This window comes from Heterocephalus glaber, unplaced genomic scaffold (genome assembly GCF_053883595.1).
Source record: "Heterocephalus glaber isolate CG9 unplaced genomic scaffold, H.glaber_assembly_v1.0 deba00000347, whole genome shotgun sequence".
In the NCBI taxonomy this organism is placed as follows: Eukaryota; Metazoa; Chordata; class Mammalia; order Rodentia; family Bathyergidae; genus Heterocephalus; species Heterocephalus glaber.
The window spans coordinates 41825251-41845427 of NW_028258143.1; the positions used below are offsets into that span (position 1 = coordinate 41825251).

The following is a 20177-nucleotide window of genomic DNA, read 5'->3' on the forward strand; positions in this document are numbered from 1 at the left end:
TCAGTCTCATTGAGACAAACTCAATTTTGAGGCTGTCTTATCTACTTATAAAGAACTCAGGTACTCAAAGTAAGTACCTAGGAAACCTAATTAATATCATCGTGTTTGAACTATGCCTCCTTGGGGTTCTGGAAATGAAGTCAATTGCCTTCAAGTGTCAAAATCAGGCTGAGGTGGTTGGAGACCAGCTTGAACTCACTTGTATAAGAAGTTAGCACCTTATGTAAAATTCTTAATGCCCATTAGACTTGGAGCATTGCAGGCTGTATTTTACATGAATAACCAGGTGTGGGCAGTGATACAGGGCTTGGGGGATCTCTTACCAGCCCAGGGATCCAAGGCAGTCAGTGCAAAACCTGGCCAGCAGCCCGAGTGAGTAGGAGCCATGTGACTCTGGTGAGTTGGAGTGTGCAATTGCCTCCTGCTTCAGAGCTACCTGATCCGAATACTAAGCAGAGCGAGTGCCGGGCTGAGTATAAGACACTGAAGACACTGCAGAGCTAGGTGCTTTTTCCAGAGGCATTACAAAGCATGGAGATTAAAGATCAGGGAGCTCAAATGGAGCCGCTGCTTCCTACGGTAAGAGACAACCTGCTGTCAAATAGATTAAGTGCTTTGCTGCAAAACCTGTCAGGCAAGTGATCTGCTAGCTAGGTGCAGATAGTGTACTTTTGGGGTGGTGGATAGCGCCAAAGACAGATGGACAGGGGTCTACTCCCATCTCGGGAGACTGAAATGCATAAAGCAAAGGACATGATTTTTTTCTCTTTTCTCAATATGGATGCACTATGGTGATAAAATGTCTCATGTTTGCTGCTGTTTGAAGAAATGGCTAGGTTTTAGCAACAGGGACAGTTGTGTATCTCTCTCCCTGTCTATTCCTGCCTGTCTTTCTGTTTCTCAAGCTGTGCAGTGATGATGGCTCAAGCCCATGCAAAGAGGCCCTTTTTTATCCTACTTAATCCCTAATAAATTTCCTCCTCATGCCTCCTCCTCAGACAGTGAGGTGAGAGAATCTGCTGCTATTGCAGCTCTAGAGATTTAGTCTCCGCAGAAACCAGGGAAAATGATCGTGTGTGTGTGTGTGTGTGTGTGTGTGTGTGTGTGTGTGTGTGTGTATGTTATCTGTCAGTTTCTAAAGGAAATGTGTCATGGTTCATATTCAAAGAAGATATACATTTTTGGGGGGCAGACACAGGATTCAGATTTGAATATCTGAAAGGTTCTTGAGCTGTCATTTGCAAATAGCTCATCTATTTATCTCTGGGTCCTTAAGCTGCCTGCCTAGGTTTAATTTTTGGACAAGTGATTGATTTACCTCTTATCCTCTCTACAATCTCTCTGTCTGCTTCAGACACTTTGGAGATCTTCAGGGAACATCTTTTTTTAGTCTGGAGCAGCTGATGTTGCTGTGTTCAAGGGAAAAAAAGAGAAAGAAAAGCCCCAGTATTTTCTTGACGCAGCAGAGATACCAAATAATACCTTCCAGTCATCTATCAGTGCTATCATAACCCAGAACAGCAGAAATCCCCTCCCTGCTCCAAACCAGACGCAGGGGCTGGCAGAGAGGCTGTTTCTCAGCTATGTTCCTCAGGTTTGTGACCCACCTTGCATACTAGGGACTAGCGGTAAATTTCCAAGTCCATTCCTAAGGTTTGAATACACCTGGAAATTAAATGATACCATAGAAGGAGTGAACAAATTCTGGGCCACTATATTTTCAGGCCCTTATTTCTCCTGCTGGGCTCAAATGCTGCAAAAAGATTCCAGTTTGCATCCCGGAATCAGCTGTGATTACTGAGCATGCCCAGTTCTCCTCTCGGGATTCCCGGTTTGCACAGGGAGGGAGCAGGGAGATGAGAAGAAAGCAGAAGTCAGCACCAAGAATGGAGCCGAGATAAAGGGCAAGGACAATATTGAGGTGCAAGATGTCAATTAGTTTGCTTGCTTGAGCGCAAAGCCATTCTTGTGTGGAATCAAAGTGGAGATATTAAACGAAAACAAGAGTAAAAGATTTGCTCATCTCCCCAAACTTGAATAGAAACATAAATTAGGATTTTGTGGCTACTTACAATAAATAATATTGAAGATAAGAGGGAAATAGGTGAGAAGGATGAACTAGACACAGGAATTGCAGAGTGGGGATTTAGGAAAGATCGGATATAGGGGAAAACCCCTTTTTTGCAGCAGAGGAGGGGGGTTGGAACTTGTCCTAGAGAAGCAGGCTGAAGCCTGTTTGAAGTGGCTTATGGATTGTCACTTGTAGAGAACAGTTAAAGGGTTTAGGATCAAATGAGGATTAACTGGAGGAATTTAGAAATGGACGACATTATAGGGCTAGATGGGCAACCAATTCGTTGCTTAAGTGGGGAAAATACAGGTTTGGCTAGAAAAAAACCTACAATAAGCTTGATGGAAGTGTTTGAAGGTCATAGTTATAAATTTGCATTTCATGAGAATAATAACCAATACAGAATAGTCACACAGTTTAGTGGTAAGACAGGACCATGTTAACAGTTAATTTAAGAAAAATAAACCTGAGAAGCTAGATAGGATGCGGAATTTTTGTTTCAATTTTACATTGTGTACTGTTTCCAAAATTCTCCAGTTGCTTTCCTGACTTTTTTTAGTTCTCAAAACAAGTATTTTATAGGCTGGGGATTTAGCTCAGTGGTTCTGCTGCCTGCTTCACAAACACAAGGTCCCGAGTTTGATCCCTGGCACTCCCCCCCCCATATAAAAAACCCAAGCATTTTATATAAAACATAATTTATCATATTTATTTTAAAGATGTGAAATTGAGGCACATGGAATCTGAATAACATGTCTCAGGTCACATAGTGATGAAGCTAGGACTAGAATATAGGTCTTCTAAAAATAGTTCAGAAGTTTAAAAAATTAAAAAAAAATTTTATATTACACTTTCCACAGGCTTAGCACAATCAATCCCCAGATTGCAATTTTTATGCTTGGAAAAAAATTGCTTTGGGCTTTATTTTAGAGAATTATTCAGATAACTTTGCAAATATATCCTGTGTGACAGGATATATAGCATAATATTTAAGAATAGTCTAGTAAGTCCTAGCACTGCTATTAATTTTGTTCTATGATCTTGGGAAAGTTATGCCTTAATTTCATCAATGGAAAAGTGGGAAGGGAATGGTATATATCCTTTGGATTTTGTGATGGGCAATGAAATAACCCATGAAGCTCCTGGGAGTTAGGTAAGTGTTTAATAAAAGTTAGTTTTATTTTTATTGTTGATGGAAATATAGGCATTGAGATGGATTCTAGGTTTCAGGTTTTTATGAAAGTTGGCATTCAGTAGTCTAATAAGGAAGAACAGTGGAAAATGGAGTATTGAAAAAAGATTGGACAGTGAAGGTGGGAGCTGGGATTTTTAAGTTATAACTATGGAAACTTTGCAGTATGGTTGGAGAGCCAATTGGAAAGACATTAAAAACCAAGATTAGAGCTCAGACAGAATCAGTCAGAGGTAAGTAAAGAAGTGAAAGAGAAAGAAAAATCATAAGGATGGACAAGCTTGTCAAATGAGTGAATGTATTGATTCTGGTGTAAATGAAATGGAAGAAAAGATTCCCATTAATCTTCCCAAGTTCATCTCCATTTAGTGTAGTAAAGGACAACTGAATCTTATGATGGAGGAGTCCCTACAATGTTTGGCTTTTTTTCCCCATTCTTTCTTAGGAAGCTTCAAAGATAATTTTCTTTTGCTAGTCATCATTGCATTTTGTAGTCCCTAATCACGCCATGGGGTAGACTAGTCATTCTTCTAGGCACAGAGTACAGTCTCCTTTCATAGTTCTGAAACTGTAGAACAAGTGTGTCCATAAGATTCATTTCTTTATTAAGTGCCTACTCTTGGTCGAACATATTCTTGGAGACATAGTTATGAATAAGACAGACAAAAACCCAGTCTCAAAGGAACTCATGATCTCTCTAGTCTAGAAATAAGACTCAATATAACCTTTTACAAGACTACTTTCTTCTTTCTCTTCAATCATTGTTATAAGCTTTTTGAGAAAGGTGTATACAGAATATATACAACTGTAATGGTAATGATACTACTTTAGTAAGAATAGAATTAATCTTTTGAAAGTATGAAGATAAGTATTTAGGATATTGCATTATGATTTCACATTTTCTTTTGACATTCAGTGTTGTAGTTTTTTCTAAGAGTAATCTGAGAATTTTTAAATTCCCAGACAATGGATGAAACTTCTAGGAAAATATCTTTATAACAAAAATTTATGTGCTATGCTATGTTGTTTTTTGTGATACATACAGTGGATCCACTTTGGATCCCTTCTAAGAGTCTAATATCCTGAAAGAAACTTATTTTAAGTTGAGCTTATTCATATAACATCCCTGAGGTATGTAACTAAAGTAAAGTTACTTTTCAGAGGTAATTTGATAGCATAAAATAGATAGTGGAATTTAGCATTTATTTTTTATACTAACTTCAGATTTCCAAATGGCCCATTTTATTGAATTGCTTTATTTATGGGAAAATTATAAAAAATCTTATGTATTAAAGCAGGGAAAGGCAAATGGGACTAAAATGTAAAAATTATAAAAAATAGCACATGTAGTAGTTAAGTAATACTGTTTTATCTGTTTTACTTGAATTGGATTTTAAATTATAATTTGAATTTAAAGAAAACATACAAAGTTACTACACATGATAGTTTGTAGGAAGCCATATAGAGTATAAGAAATCAGTTCTTTTTTCCCCTTTCATGATTTGAATTGTTTCTGTGAATGGTTCTGTACAATATATATATATATATATATGGCTAAGGTTTGGAGTGAGTGGTAAAATCTGAAGTCTACAGGTATGAAGTTTATGAAAAAAAAATACCAAAGTCTGATTAGGCAGTAAGCTAGTTTATGATGGAAAGTTAGAAAAAATCTGGGCCAAGATCTGAAACTCAAATATAATCAGATCACGGTCAGAATAAAATCACACTTGTGTAATATAATTTCTTTCTAACCTAGGATGATGGTTGGTTTAGAAGTCCAAACTGGGCACACATAGACTGCAGTGCACTGCAAGTAAGTGGAGAAAAATGGAGGAGCCACTCTCAACCCTTCTGTGTAGATACTTCAACTCTTCCTTTCTCATGTCTCATAAGATACAAGACACTTGATCATTTGGCTTTCTGGGGAGATACCACTGTCAGCCTATAGTGTAAATATTAGTTAAGACTTATGTTTCATTTTTAGATAAAATAAGCATAAGTCGAACTTTTAATACATTTTTAAACCATAAATGATTGTGCCAGATACTATACTCCTTAGGGTATGCTTTTTTTTTATTTTGAAAAGAAAAATAATTGATTTATAGTGTCTCTCTTGTGGAATCATATTCATATATATCTTACTCTTGATCTTAGCTAAAAGGCTGAGGGCCAATTGGATATATATTTTAATAAACTTTATTTTTTTTAGAACAGTTTAGGTTCATAGGTATATTAGGTAGAAGAAACAGAGATTTCCCATATATTCTCTGCCCCGACACAGGCATAATCTCTCTGATTAACAATATCCCCCACTAAAGTGTTGAAATTCTTACAATTGATAAACCTATATTGATATACTATTTATCACCCAAAGTCCATAGTTTGCACTAGAACTTGGGTTTGAGCATTCTACAGGTTTGGACAAATTTGTGCAACACCTATACACCATTATACTATATATGTAGTTTTACTGCCCTAAAAATTCTCTGAGCTTTGCTTATTCATCCTTCCCTCTCCACTAACTCCTGAAATCCACTAATATTTCTACTGTATCCAGTGTTGCCTTTTTTCCAGAATGTCATCTAGTAGGAATCATATACCAGAGTAAAAGCCTTTTCAGATTGACTTCTTTCACTTAGTAAAAAGTATTTAAGTTTCCTCATGTCTTTTCATGGTTTGATAGCTCCTTTCTTTTTAACATCATAATATTCTATTGGATGTATAATAGTTTATCCATTTATCTACAGAAGGACATCTTGGTTGCTTTAAAGTTTTAGCAATTGTGAATAAAGCTGCTGTAATCATTCATGTGCAGGTTTTTATATGGACATACGTTTTCAGCTTTTTCAAATAAATACCAAGGAACTTGATTGCTGGTTTATATCATAAGAGTATTTAGTGTTTAAAAAAAATCTCCAAACTGGTTCCAAACCTACTGAAGCATTTTGCATTTCCAGTAGCAATTAATGATAGCTCCTATTACTCTATAGTTTCATCAGCTTTTGGTATTTTCAGTGTTTTGGATTTTGGCCATTCTGATAGGTGGGTAATTCAATTTTAATTTGCATTTCCCTGAAGTCATATGTGTAGAACATCTTTTGTACCTATTTTCCATTTCTATATCTTCATTAAGATGTTAAAATTTTGGACCATTTTAAAATCCGGTTGTATTATTTAAAATGTAAAAAACAATTTTGTGTTTAGTTTTATTACCCTACCTGTAACAATTTTAGGCTGCATGTTTATAACTAGTTTTAATAATTACCATCAAATCTTTCATACAGTTGTTTCCCTACTCTTTAGTTATATTTAATTTTTCTGTTGGCTGCAGTAAATCATTTTAGCAAATTTTTCAGAAAACGTTCTTGGTTGATATACTTACTTTTTTTTTTTTTTTTTTTTTGTACCGGGGATTGAACTCAGGTCCTTGTGCTTGTGCAGCAGGCGGCAAAACCACTGAGCTAAATCCCCGGCAATATACTTTCTAAAGCCTCCCCCTGTTTTGGGGTACAGGGGATCAAACTCGGGACCTTGCGCTTGCAAGACAGGCAGCAGAACCACTGAGCTAAATCCCCGGCCCTCTAAAGCCCTTTTTAAGATCTGAAAATGTCTCCCAGTTGCCTTTATACAGAAATAACAACTTGACAGGATATGTAATTCTTGGTTCAAAATTATTTCCCCTTAAAACTCTGTAGATAATGTTTCATTGTCTTTTGGCATTAAATTTTTTCATTTTATTGGTACAATTTATATTTACGTAATGATCACCTTCATCATGGGGAATTTGTACCTGTACATGATGTATCTTGATTCCTTTTTTTCCCCATTCCCTTCCCCTCCCTTCAAACCTCTTCCCCTTTCTTATTTACAAAAGCCCTGTAATTTTTCCTTTTCTCATTTTTTCCTTTCTTCCTTTCTCCCTCCCCCTTCTCTAGTTCTGCCTTCCTTTTGAACAATTTTTCCTTATTTCACATTGCCTATTATACATTTTGGTCCCTATTTATATTATCAGTTTTTTACACCGAGAGACAAGGTGATATTTACACACATGTGTCTGATTTATTTCACTTAAGAGTATAGCTTCATGAAAGTATCTTATTTCTCCATCAATTTTGAAAGATAGTTTTGCAGGGTACATCAATCTGGGTCAGAGGCTGTTTTCCTTTAGGGCTTGAAATACATCACTCCAAGTTCTTCTTGGCTTGAGGGTTTGCATTGAGAAGTCTGCTGTGATTCTGATGGACTTTCCTTTGTATGTGATTTGTTTCTTTTCTCTCACTGCTTGGGCTCTCTCATTGCATGGCACGCTTGCTCAGTTGCCCGTCATTGGCTTGCCAGCCCACTCACCAGGTGGGGCGAGAACACTTCGCCATGGCAAGGACCTAATCGATGGTCCGACATTCGTCCTGGTCAGCCATTGCCAATCTATTATAGTAGACCTGTATGGGCGCTGTTTTTATTGCCTCTATCTGGGCTCTAAGAAAGGCCATGATTTTGTTATAAAGTACGGGCCCTAAAGAAATGAGCAAGAGTAGACCCAATAAGGGTCCCAGCAAAGGGAGGAGATAAGGGAGGAAACCATTGAGGCCAGTCCAGAGGGGATTTTGAGTGAATTTTTGTCGTCATCTGTTTAAATCTTCCTGAAGTTCGCGAATTTTTCCCCTGACGATCCCAGATTTGTTGGCATAAAAACAGCAATGTTCATTTAAGGCTAGACTGTGAATAAGAGAGTTAAGCTACCCTGATTAAGCTTTTGAAGATAACCAATGTGGACATGCTACAATAACATATTCCAAACTTAACCAATATGAACGTTTTGTAACAACATATTTAGTGCTTAAATATCAAGGACAACCAATACAATCAATTTATAACATATTTAGATAATATTCATTGTGATATGTCTCCCATAAGATTATATAATATAAAATTTACTAGGGGGTCCCTTTAATGAATTAAGACCAGAATAATCATTTTCTGGGTGGCCACTTCTATATTCATCAAAGGGAGTTCCCATCTATAATCGTTTTGACAAACAATTAAGAATATATATCTTTTTATTTTATAACTGTTAATTGTAATTTGATTGTTGCGTGTGGGTAACAATGCACGTCACTTTCATAAAATAAATTTCAGTGGTACTTTGATCAATTAACAACCTGGGAAGAAAAGCATGTCTTTAGTTTAATAATATTATCTATAAGTCAATTTAACAATAGGCGAATATCCTTTGAAGAGGAAGGAACATATTGAGCTCAACTGTACAAACACAAACAACAGACAATAGACAAACATATAAGACAGTGTATAAAATTAGGGTGCACCCAAATATAACTAGCCAAATTGAATTATACTATACTCTTGATGATTATTAGATTGTAATTGTAGGCGCCATTGTTAACTGGTTAAGATTGGACAACGTCAGGTCATCGGCATCATCAGCACACCTATCAACTTGTTTTACTAGGCGTTCTGGGAGCCACCTGGCTGACTTCATTTCCTTGGAGTAAATACACACCGATCCTCGGCCCCAGATAAGTACAGGATCCGGCCCGTGCCATGAGTGGTCCAGGGGGTCTTTCCACATCACCGAGGCAAATTGTCGTTGCGTCTCTGGTTGCCAGAAACGATTGGCTGCAGATAAACCTTTGGCATCCAAATTTAAGAAGTTAAGAATAAATAGTGCATGTGATATCAGATTTCTAGGAGACCCCTTAGTAGGATACCATTCCCCCTTTTTTATTTTGTCTAAAGTAATTTTAAGTGTGAGATTAGCCCTTTCTATAATGCCTTGTCCCTGTGGATTATATGGGATTCCCGTTATATGTGTTATTGTAAATTGTTTGTAAAATTTGGAGAAGCCAGAGCTGATATAGCCAGGACCATTATCTGTTTTAATTTGTTGTGGGCAGCCAAGCACTGAGAAGGCAGTGAGGAGATGAGCAATGACGTGTTTAGTAGCTTCCCCAGACTGCAGGGTGGCAAATATGAATCCACTATATGTATTAATGTTGACATGTATATATTTAAGATTTCCAAATTTAGGGTAATGTGTGATGTCCATTTGCCATAGGGCATTTGGAATCAAGCCATGAGGATTAACTCCCAGATGAGGTGTAGGAAGGTGCAGAGTGCACGTAGGGCAGGCCTTAACAATTTGTCTAGCTTGTTCTCTAGTAAGCTTATACATAAGGCGAAGCGTGTGAGCATTAAGATGATGGAATTGGTGTGCCTTCTGTGCTTGGTCAATCGGACTGGGGGCATCAGTATTTATTGAATAGGCAAAAGCCTGAGGTCTTGTGGCTAGGTCTGCTAAGCGGTTGCCCTCTGCAAGTGGGCCGGGTAGGTTAGAGTGGGCGCGAAGGTGCCCAATGAAAAAGGATTTGGATCGTTTTCTGATTAGATCTTGTAATTGGAGGAAAAGACCACCAGTCTGAGAGGCAAGTTTGATCAGTCCACATGTTTCTAATAAGGGAACAGATTGGGCAATGTAAGCACTGTCAGTAAAGAGATTAAAAGCTCGGGCAGGAAATGCGGTAAAGACCCCTATGACTGCCTGGAGCTCGGTTAACTGGGCCGAAGAGTGGGCGGTTCGGAACTGGACAATGTTATCATCCCACACATAGACAGCCATTCCAGTGGAAGAACCGTCTGTAAAAACGGGTAGAGCCTCTGGCAGAGGAAAGCAAGAAGTGATCTTCGGGAAAATGAAGTCATGTCTGTTGGCAAAGTCAATAAGTTTGCTGGGAGGATAGTGGTTGTCCAATAACCCTGAATAAGAAGCAAGAGCAATTGGCCAGGAATCGGTGGTTTGTATAAGCCAATCGACCTGGTCCTTAGGGTAGGGTTGGATAATGACATCAGGTTCTTTTCCAAAGTACATCTTTCCATGGTCTCTGCCCAAGATAACTAGGTCTGCAACTGCAACATAATAGGGGTAAAAGACCCGCTTAGGGGAAACTGGGAGATGAACCCACAAAAGGGGAGCGGTTTGCCAAAAGACAGCAGTGGGAGAGAGGGAGGTTTTGCAGATGATATACTGTAAAGGAGAGTTATAATCCATAAAAGTAATTGTTTGATTTTGAATGGCTTGTTCCACTGTACTGATGGCTTTGCGCCCCTCGGCAGTGAGCTGTCGAGGTGAAGTAGGGTGGTTATCACCTTGTAGGGTATCATAGAGAGGCTTCAGGTCATGTTTAGTGAGCTTTAAATAGGGCATAAGCCAATTAATGTCTCCTAGCAATTTTTGGAAGTCATTTAAAGTCTTAAGACCGTCCAGCCGCAAGGTAAGCTTTTGGGAGGAAATGTGACGTCCCTTCATCTGAAATCCGAGGTAGTTATAAGGGTCTTTTAGTTGAACCTTATCAGGGGCAATCTGGAGGCCATGAGATTCAAGTGCCCGTCGAAGGTCAGCATAACAAGCTAAAACCTCACTTCCTAATTGCCCCGCTACAAGGATATCATCCATGTAATGGATAATATACATTTGAGGCCAATTGTCTCGGGTGGATTGGAGTGCCGCGGCTACAAATGACTGGCACAGGGTGGGACTATTGGCCATGCCTTGGGGCAGAACCAGCCACTGAAAGCGCTGCATTGGGGTACAGAAATTGGTCGCTGGAAGGCTAAATGCGAAGCGTTTTTGATCAGCAGGATGTAAGGGAATGGTGAAAAAGCAATCCTTTAAATCAATAATAATCTTGTAATACCCAAGGGGAATGGCTACCGGCGAAGGGAGACCAGGTTGTAAAGCTCCCATGAGTACCATGGTTTTATTAACTGCTCTAAGATCTTGTAAGAGTCTCCATTTTTCCGACCGTTTTTTAATGACAAAAATGGGAGTATTCCAAGGGGAGTGGCTAGGAATAATATGGCCAGCATGAAGCTGTTCCTGCACCAACTGTTGAGCTGCTGACAATTTCTCCTTAGAGAGGGGCCACTGATCGACCCACACTGGATCATCTGAGAGCCAGGTAATCTTTTCAGCATGGGCCGCAGGAGTGTCAATGGCCCCTATGGAAAATGGCCTAGCCCTGCCCGAGGGGGCCGAGGGACAGGCTCAATGGGGTGAGTAAGGTTTGTAGGGTGTTTCCCCAGTCCCGTTCCTGGAATGTACCCATTTTTAAACATCTGCATAGTGACAATTTCATTGGGGCTGGAAATAATTATCCCCATTTGTGATAGTAAGTCTCTTCCCCATAGATTAATAGGTAACCCTGAAATGATATAAGGTTGAATGGTGCCCTGATTACCATCTTGGTCTCTCCAGGTCAGATCTTTGGCACTTTGTTTAGGATTTTCACTCTGACCTATACCCCCGAGATGGGTGAGGGTGTCTTTTAATGGCCATGCCTGAGGCCAATCCTCTCCCTTTATGATAGTTACATCGGCACCAGTGTCAACCAGCCCAGAAAATTGTCTCCCATCTAACCACAAGGTCATGAGAGGCTTTTGTGCTGAAAGTATCTCTGACCAGTAAACATCAGATGAGCCGAATCCCTGGCTGCCTCGGGCATTGTTTAGAGCCTTATTAGAGGTAGAGAGAAGGGGAAGGAGTAGCAATTGAGCAAATCTTTGGCCTGATTGAATGGTATTAATAACTTTGGGAGAAGAAACCATAACTTTAATTTCCCCAGAGTAGTCATTATCTATCACTCCTGGGTAAACCAACAGCCCATTTATGGTACTACTGCTTCGGCCTATTACGAGGCCAAAAGTCTCTCTAGGTAAGGGTCCAAAGACTCCTGTGGCGAGGGCCTGGACTCCCATTTCTGGGGTCAATACTGTGTGGGTGGTGGCACTGAGGTCCAATCCGGCACTTCCTTTTGTGGCTCTGATGAGGTCTGAAATGGATTGCTGTTTATTGGAGCAAAATTGAGCGCCCCGTAAATTTGTTTGGAGTTGGGGGCCTGGGGCTGGCCCCCTTTCCCGTTTCCCGAATTCGAATCCTTAAGAGGGGGAAGGGGTCGGCCCTGGGCATCAGTTTTGGATCGGCACTCACTCGCCCAATGCCTCCCCCGATTACATCGGGGGCAGGGCCCGGGGGGCGGAGCATTGGGGCCCTGCATTTTAGTGGTCGGGCATTCTCTAGCAAAATGGCCGGTGGCCCCACACCGGAAACACTTATTGCCGACGTGGCGTTGCAAAAATTGTTTGACTGTGAAGCCTTGCATGGCGGCCGCCATGGCAAGGCCCTGTTGGTAGGCGGCCCCAATCTCAGAACAAAGGCGAATGTAGCCGGAAAGGTCAGTTTTCTTTTTATAGGGGCAGATAGCGGCCTGACAGGCGGCATTGGCGTTCTCAAAAGCAAGCTGTTTAACAAAATCTGTCCCTGTCTCCGCACTCCCAAAAATCCGGCCTGCCGCCGTGAGAAGGCGGTGGACAAAGTCCGCAAATGGCTCGTCTGGGCCCTGCCGAATGTTAGTGAGGGAGGCACTCACGTCTCCTTTGGAGGGGAGCTTTTTCCAGGCCCTAGTGGCGGCGGTCTGAATCTGGGCATATAACCCCGCATCAAATTGTATTTGTTGGTCGTTGGCGGCATAGGCCCCCTCCCCAAGGAGCATGTCAAGCACCCATCCATTCCCCGCCTGAGCATTGCGCCTAGCAGTTTCTCGGCAATTTTTAACATATTTAGATTTCCATAATAAATAATCACCTCCTGTAAGGGTGGCGCGGGCCAGAGTCTGCCAATCAATTGGGGTGAGCCAATTTTCTGCCACCGATTCTAAAATAGCCATGGTGTAAGGTGCACTGGCCCCATATTGAGCTGCAGCCGTTTTAAATTTTTTAATGACCTTAAAATCAAAACCACTGTGGTGTCTTCACGCCTGTCTCTGTGCGTCAGTAGTTTTAGTTACGGGAAAGGCTTCCGCATTTTTAAGTTTCAGGGATACTCCCGACCCGGATGGCACCCTAGGGGCCGCCCCTCTAACGGGGGGTCGTGGCTTAAGTTTGTCTTCTCTACGGACATTTTTATGGGCTTTGCCTGTTCTTAAGCCTTCAAGCTGGGTAATAAGTTCTTGGTGTTCCTTTTCTAACCTTATCTGTTCTTCTAGAAATTCTGTTTTGTCCCGGAGTTCCTTTTGGGGATCAACAACAGGACGTGCCAGAGTGGGAGTGTCGGGGCCTGAAGAGATATAAGGAGGGGGATATCCGGAGTCGCCCCACAATGCTCCCCCCGCGGGCTCCTCTTGGGGCGGATCTGGGGGCGGAGGCGGGCCACGATAGGCTTGAAGGGAGGGATATAGGGGCGGAACCTTCCGCGAGGGTGGGGCTGTCCTAGAGGCGGTGGCGGAAAGCAAGGAAGCAGGGGTTCGGCGAGGCCCTGCCCTACAGGGCTTGGCAGGGTTCGTGGCCGTTTGGGGTTGGTCCGAAGGGACGTCATGTCCGTCGGGGGCGGGATCGTCGTCACTGTCAAAGGACATCAAGTCCTCTTCTTTGTCTGACAAAGAAGTCGTGGTCTCAACGGGCCTGGGTCCCGGCGCCATATTGGCCCGGGAGACTGCGTCAGAATCACTGGCGGGTGTCAGCCCCTTACCATCTCGGAGAGCTACCTCCCCAGCCTGTATAGCCTGCGCCACCAGTGGATCCCTCGCTTTATGAGAAATAATATCATTAATCAAATTCCAATATGAGAACGCCGCAATAGGGACCTTCCCGGGTCCGCAAGTGGCATAATAATCCTGGAGAGCTTCCCCCACCTTTTTCCATCTCTGTTCGTCAATGGTTCCTTCAGCAGGGAACCAGGGACAGAGATCTTTAATATAATCAAAAAATCTTAACAACTGTTTGACTGTAACCTTTACCCCTCGTGCCTATAATGTCTTCTTGAGACCTTGCACAAACAATTCGTGCTGACTAATGCCCTGTCCCATAATCGCTGCTCAACTTACCGAGGTGCAAAAAGACGGCAGGTCCACGTCAATTGCAAGCCTCTCCCGTGTCGAGTGTGCTCTTTGTTCCTCAATCTTAATCTTAGGGCCCCTGAGCAGCGTCCTTCACTGGATCCCCCGTTCTCTGGCCCCACGTTGGGCGCCACTTGTCCCGGCCCGCGGGTAAGTCAACAGAGACCCTAGAGGGGGAGCGAGGATGAGAGGGGACAGGGGACACGAGAGATGGAGACAAGACAGGTTTCTGATCAAGTCTCGTTTATTGCAGAAGCTGTTACAACATATATACCGTAGGGCTAGAGGGGAGGAGCAAGAGGAGGGTACTGGGGCTACTTCCTTGTTGCCGGGTAGATTTGCAGCAGGCCCGGATATGTCCGTAAAAGGCACTCAAGAGTTCTAGCGGGGGGGCAAGGCCCCCCACAGGGATCGAACTCAGGACGTTGCTCTTGCAAGGCAGGTGTGGTGCCACTGAGCTAAATCTCCGGCTCTATATCAGAAAAATCTTTTATAAATATTGTCTCCCAGTCTGTGGCTTATCCTCTCATTCTCTTTAACAGTGTCTTTTTCAGCAGAACATTTAGATTATGGTGAAGCCTAGCATCTGAATTTTTCCTTCCATCGATCATGCTTTTGCTCTTTTATCTAAAGAGTCATCATAAAACCCAAGGGTCATTTAGAGTTTCTCCTATGTTATCTTCTGGGACTTTAATAGCTCTGTGTTTTACATTTAGACCTGTGATTTGGTCTGATTTATTTTTGTTGAGGGTGCAAGCTCTATGTCTAGATTCATTTTTTTTATGTACATGTCCAGCTTATTCAGTATTTTACTGAGAAGAATCATTTCTCTATTGTATTACCATCACTCCTTTGTCAAAGGTCAGTTTGTTAAAGATATGTCTATGTTGATCTGTTTGTCAGTTCTTTCACCAATAATACTACATTATCTGACTATTATAGCTTTATAGCAAGTGTTGATATTAGGTTGGATCTATTTTCCAACTTGGTTCTTTTCCTTCAATAATGTGTAAGTTATAGAGGATCTTTGGCTTTCTTTGTACACTTAGAACCAGTTTGTGAATATCCCCAAAACAATCTGCTTTTTTTGCCTTGCAATCACATTGAATCTATTTATCATGTTGGGAAGCAGGGACATCTCGACAATTTTGAGTCTTCCTAGCTATGGAACATCTCTCCATTTATTTAGTGCTATGATTTATTTTATCAGAGTTTTATAGTGCTTGTGCCATACAAAGAAAACTTGTATAGCAAGTTTGGTAAGATTTATATCTAAGTGTTTAATTTTGGGGGATGCCAATGGAAATGGTATTGCAGATTTCAAATTCTATTTGTTCATTATTTGTACAGTGGACTTTTGACTTAATGAATTCAATTTGTTCCTGAGGATGGTTGTAATTCATGTTAGTCAACTACCTTCAGTGTCTCTTTCCTGTATAATTTTAGGCCACACTTTATTCCAGGCAGATCTAGGTGTGCTTAGAGAGACATTGGCCCAAGATTTCTCAATTAACCCTACACAGGAAAGGATGTTGTAACATTCCTCCCTGAACTCTTTAAGGGTTAAATCTGTATTTGAGACCATCTGGAAGGACAAGTGGCCAGCATTTGGGTTGAAACTCAAGACTTTGGTCATAAATTAAGACTAAAATTCTGGTCATAACTCAAGTTGTTCATATGTCAGGCTGGTCCTAACTCGAGGGTCCACTGTACATAGGAAGGCAGTTCACTTATGTATATTAACTCTGTATCTTGCAACATTTCTAGAATCACTTATTAGTTCAAGGATTCTTTTTTGTTGTTGTTGTTAATTGTTTGGGAGTTTTTACATCAGTACTTGTGTCATCTGTAAGAAAAGACAGTTTTATTTCTTCCTTCCTAATCTTGGGATTTCTTTTCTTTTTCTCCCTTCCCTTCCAGTCCCCTCCCTTCCCTTCCTTTTTTGTATTGCTTTTTCAAGGACATTATGTTCAGTGCTAAAGAGCAGTGGTGAGAGGACATTATTGCCTTTTGATTGATCTTGGTGGTAAAATTTTGAGTTTCTTAACAGTTAAACATAGTGTTAACTGTAGCTTTTTTTTCAGGTACTATTGATCAAATTGAGGAAATTCCCCTTAATTCCTGGTTTACTGAAAGTTTTTAAAAATCCTGACAAGGTGTTAGATTTTGTCAGATTTTTTTCAGAGTCTATTGATATGATTGTATGCTTTTTTTCCTTCAGCCTGTTGATGTGATGGATATCATTAATTGACTTTTGAATGGTGAATCAGTACTGCATACATAGCTGGGCTAAATCCTACTTAGTTGTGATGTATAATTCCTCTTATGTGTTATGTGATTTGACTTGGTACAATTTTGTCAAAAATTTTTGGGCCAGGTATGTAGCTCAGTAGCGCTCTGCCTGCCTAGCAAGCACAAGGTCCTGAGTTTGATTCTGAGTACTGGGAAAAAAGTTTTCTTTTGTATTTATGTTCACAAAAAATATTGGACTGTAATTTTTCTTTTTTTGTAATGTCTTTGAATTTAAAATTAGGATAATACTGACCTTGCAGGCTGAATTAGGGAATATTCACTCAGATTTATCTTCTTGAAAGAGATTGTAGAGAATTGGGATAATTTCTTCCTGAAAAGATTTAATAGAATTGACTAGTGTCGCATCTGGGCCTGGTCTTTTTTCTTTGGAAGGGTATTTATTATTAATACCATTCCTTTGATAGACAAATTCATGTGTATTTTGACTAGAGGACTGTAGAAATCAAATATAGAATAGAATTTAGTCTAGTTCCTTAACTTATATGTACTGAAACTGAACATCAGATACATAAGAAGATATATTTAAGGGCATGTCTTTCATGTTAGTTAATGGCAGAATGAAGCAGTGTCTAAATCTCTTGATTCCTACCTTGCCATTCTTTTCACTATTGTGCAGTTCTTGCCCTAGCATAAAATCAACAGCTGAATGCCAAATTAAAAAATAATAATTAGGCAATCTTTGTGAAGCAATACTTGATATTGTCTGAGGTTTATTATAGGTACAAACATTTCTAATATTCATGATCATCCTGAAAATTTAGTAATATTCCAGCTTTGCAGGTGAGAAATCGAGGCTCAGAGAAATGAGTGAATTACCCAAGTTCATATATATAGTAAGTACTGAGCTAGGATTTGAAAAGATTTTATCTAATTAAAAAGTGATTTTTGTCCTTGAAAGCCAGTTACAAATAAATAGGAATCACGTTGTAAAATAATATTTCACATTTATCCCTTCAAGTTTGAAAGGACTATGACACATATTATATCATTATATTTATATGAAATATTCAGAATAATCAAATTCTTAGAGACACAGAGTGCACTAGTGGTTGCCAGGAACTAGGGCATAGGGGAGAGTTAGAAGTGACTGCTAACAACTATAGGGTTTCTTTTTGAAGTGATAGAAATGTTGGAATTAGATGGTGATGATGGTTGCACCACAATGAATGTACTAAAAATTACTGAATTTATAATAATGGATTATATGCTATGTGAATTTTATCTCAAAAACTTACAAAAAACAGTAAGATATTATTTACTTATTTATCTCTATTGCTAATGGGGAGAAGGCTGAGGACTTGAAAAAATGATTGTATAAATCAGCTTTTGTCATATTTTTACTTCATTTTATTAGTACATGTTTGCAATACATGAAGTTTACATTCATCTTGGGGAGTTGGTGCATGTACATAATGTATCTTGGTTCTTTTCAAATCTTCCTCCTTTTCCCACCCATCTTTGTCTCTCCATCTCTAAATCCCCTTTCCTCATTTTCATTCTTATTATTATTCTTAACTTATGTTTATGACATAGAATGTCTACATTTTTTGTGGGTATATCAGTCACTTTTATATAAATCATGAAAAAAGCAAATAGTGTATCCATAAAAATGAAAAATAACCACATTCACACATTCTTTAGGTATTCTTTATCACTAAATCTATTCTCTTTGAGAAGATACTGCTAAGATTGTTCAGGGTTTTAGCAAACTACACCTAGAGGTAGACCTAGAAGTCTTTTAGGATTTATCTTCAAAGCTGAGTTTGAAAGAGTAAGTCAGCACATTATATGTTCAAAAGAGGAAAATACCTATTTTACTTGGGTCAACTTATTTTTTTCTCCAAATCATCTTTCTCAATTTTCCCTTGATACACTTTAAACTCCAATATAAGAAACATTGAAGCAACTCAGTTTCTGAGGAGTTACTTTTTATGCTGGGGATGTGGCTCAGTGGTAGAGTGCTTGCCTAACCAGCAGGATATCCTGGCTTCAATCCCTACCACTGCTAAAAAATAAAGAAGTTACTTTAACAACCATCAAACCTCACTATTTAATCACCAGTAGTTTTTAAAGGTCATTATTGGCCTAACCTCATAAAGTATTATATTGATGTATATATATTAGGTCAATCTCCAAATTATTAACCATTTTATATGATTTTATAGTAAGTTTCTTAAAAGATCTTATGATGTTTAAAGACAATTTTAATAAAATATTATGGTATATCTTCTTCACATACTTTAATGGGCAAAACAAAAGGAAAGCAGACACAAATCAACAGAAAGCAAATAGTGGTTGCCTAGAACTGGAGATGGAGTTTTTTTCAGTACCGGGGATCGAACTTGGGTTCTAGCACTTACGCAGCAGGCGGCAAGCTAAATCTCCGGCCCTGGAGATGGTTATTAACTGCAAAAGAGCATGAGGGAAATTTTTGGGTTAATGGAAATGTTCTTAACTGTACATTGAAGCTAAGATAATGTTGTTAATGATATATCAGTTGATTTGGAAATGTTTTACATACAGTATTTTGAAATGTGAAGCAAGGGCAAATTGTTTTTTAAGTGATTCGATCCACCAAAAATTTATTTAAAATTTTATTTATCAGTTCAGTAAGTAGATATCCTTGTTCTATATGCTACCACAAAAGGATATGAAAATGAAAACATACAGGAGAGTCACTTGATTGGTGTTATTAAATACACAAAAGTAGTCCCCTCCCACCATTAAAAGAGTTTAATACTCCACAGCATACTATCTTAAATACTGCAAATAATCAGCAATTATTTAATTCTAGGGTCATTAGTAACTTTTCCAAAAGTATCAGTGAAAGGTTTTAAAAAGTATGTTCATAATAATTGATTTCTTATTTTATACTGAAGTTATGATATTCACTTATTTTTTTCCTTTTTTCAGATGTTCAAGATGGGCTGTGTATTAGTTTTCTTGGTCTGCCATAACAAAGTAAAACAAACTTGTGGCTTAAAACAATATAAATTTATTGTCCCATGGTTCTGGAGGTTAGAAGTCTGAAATCAAATTTCAGCATGCTTCTTCCAAAGCCTCTAAGGAAAATTCTTCCTTGCCTCTTCCAGCATCTGGTAACCCCAGGCATTTTTAAAAACTTGAACTGCATAACTCCAGTCTCTGCCCTTGCCTTTCTATGGCAGTCTTGCATCAGTTTCCTTTTCCTTTTTTAGGACATTGTTTATATTTGATTAGGGTCTACCCTAGTGATCTCATCTTAATTTGATTAATCCAGAAAGACCTTTTCAAATTAGGTCACATTCACAGATACTAGAGTTACAACACCTCTTTTAGGAGGACACAATTCAACCCAATAAAGCATGTAATGTTTTAGGCAGAATTTTATATTATTTTAATCACTCTTCAATGGATTTAGAGCCTTGTTAAGATTAAAAGTTATAACCTTACCATTTAGCTGTCATAATTTCTAATATTATTGAAACTAGGAAAGAAGAAACCAATTTCAGCTAATGTAGAATACTCTTTAATGATAGTGAGATGTGTCAGTACAAGCACATAAATCAAGTCCTATGAATCCATATGGTCATGTCAATTATCATCCAGTAGCTGGTGAACCTCTTCTTTTATTAATTTAATTTTATTTTGAATAGTTTGATATATAATATATTATACATAAATATAAAAATTCTCTCATTAGGTGTACAATCCAGTG

General features: G+C 39.3%; 1 protein-coding gene across 15 annotated transcripts in view; it reads left to right on the forward strand.

Annotated features, from left to right (window-relative positions):
- The first annotated feature begins 310 nt into the window (after positions 1–310).
- Slc4a10 (solute carrier family 4 member 10) overlaps positions 311–20177 on the forward strand; it is a 308057-nt gene continuing 288190 nt past the window's right edge. For 5 of the 15 annotated variants that reach the window (XM_087199476.1, XM_087199438.1, XM_087199457.1 and 2 more), the window contains exons 1-2: positions 361–579; positions 5020–5076. In XM_087199476.1, the coding sequence (XP_087055602.1) occupies positions 532–579; positions 5020–5076 (105 nt within the window). In that variant the 5' untranslated portion in view covers positions 361–531. Of the gene's footprint in view, positions 580–5019; positions 5077–20177 lie in introns of all 15 variants that reach the window. The other 10 variants (XM_021265616.2, XM_087199477.1, XM_087199450.1 and 7 more) reach the window with 7 other exon arrangements.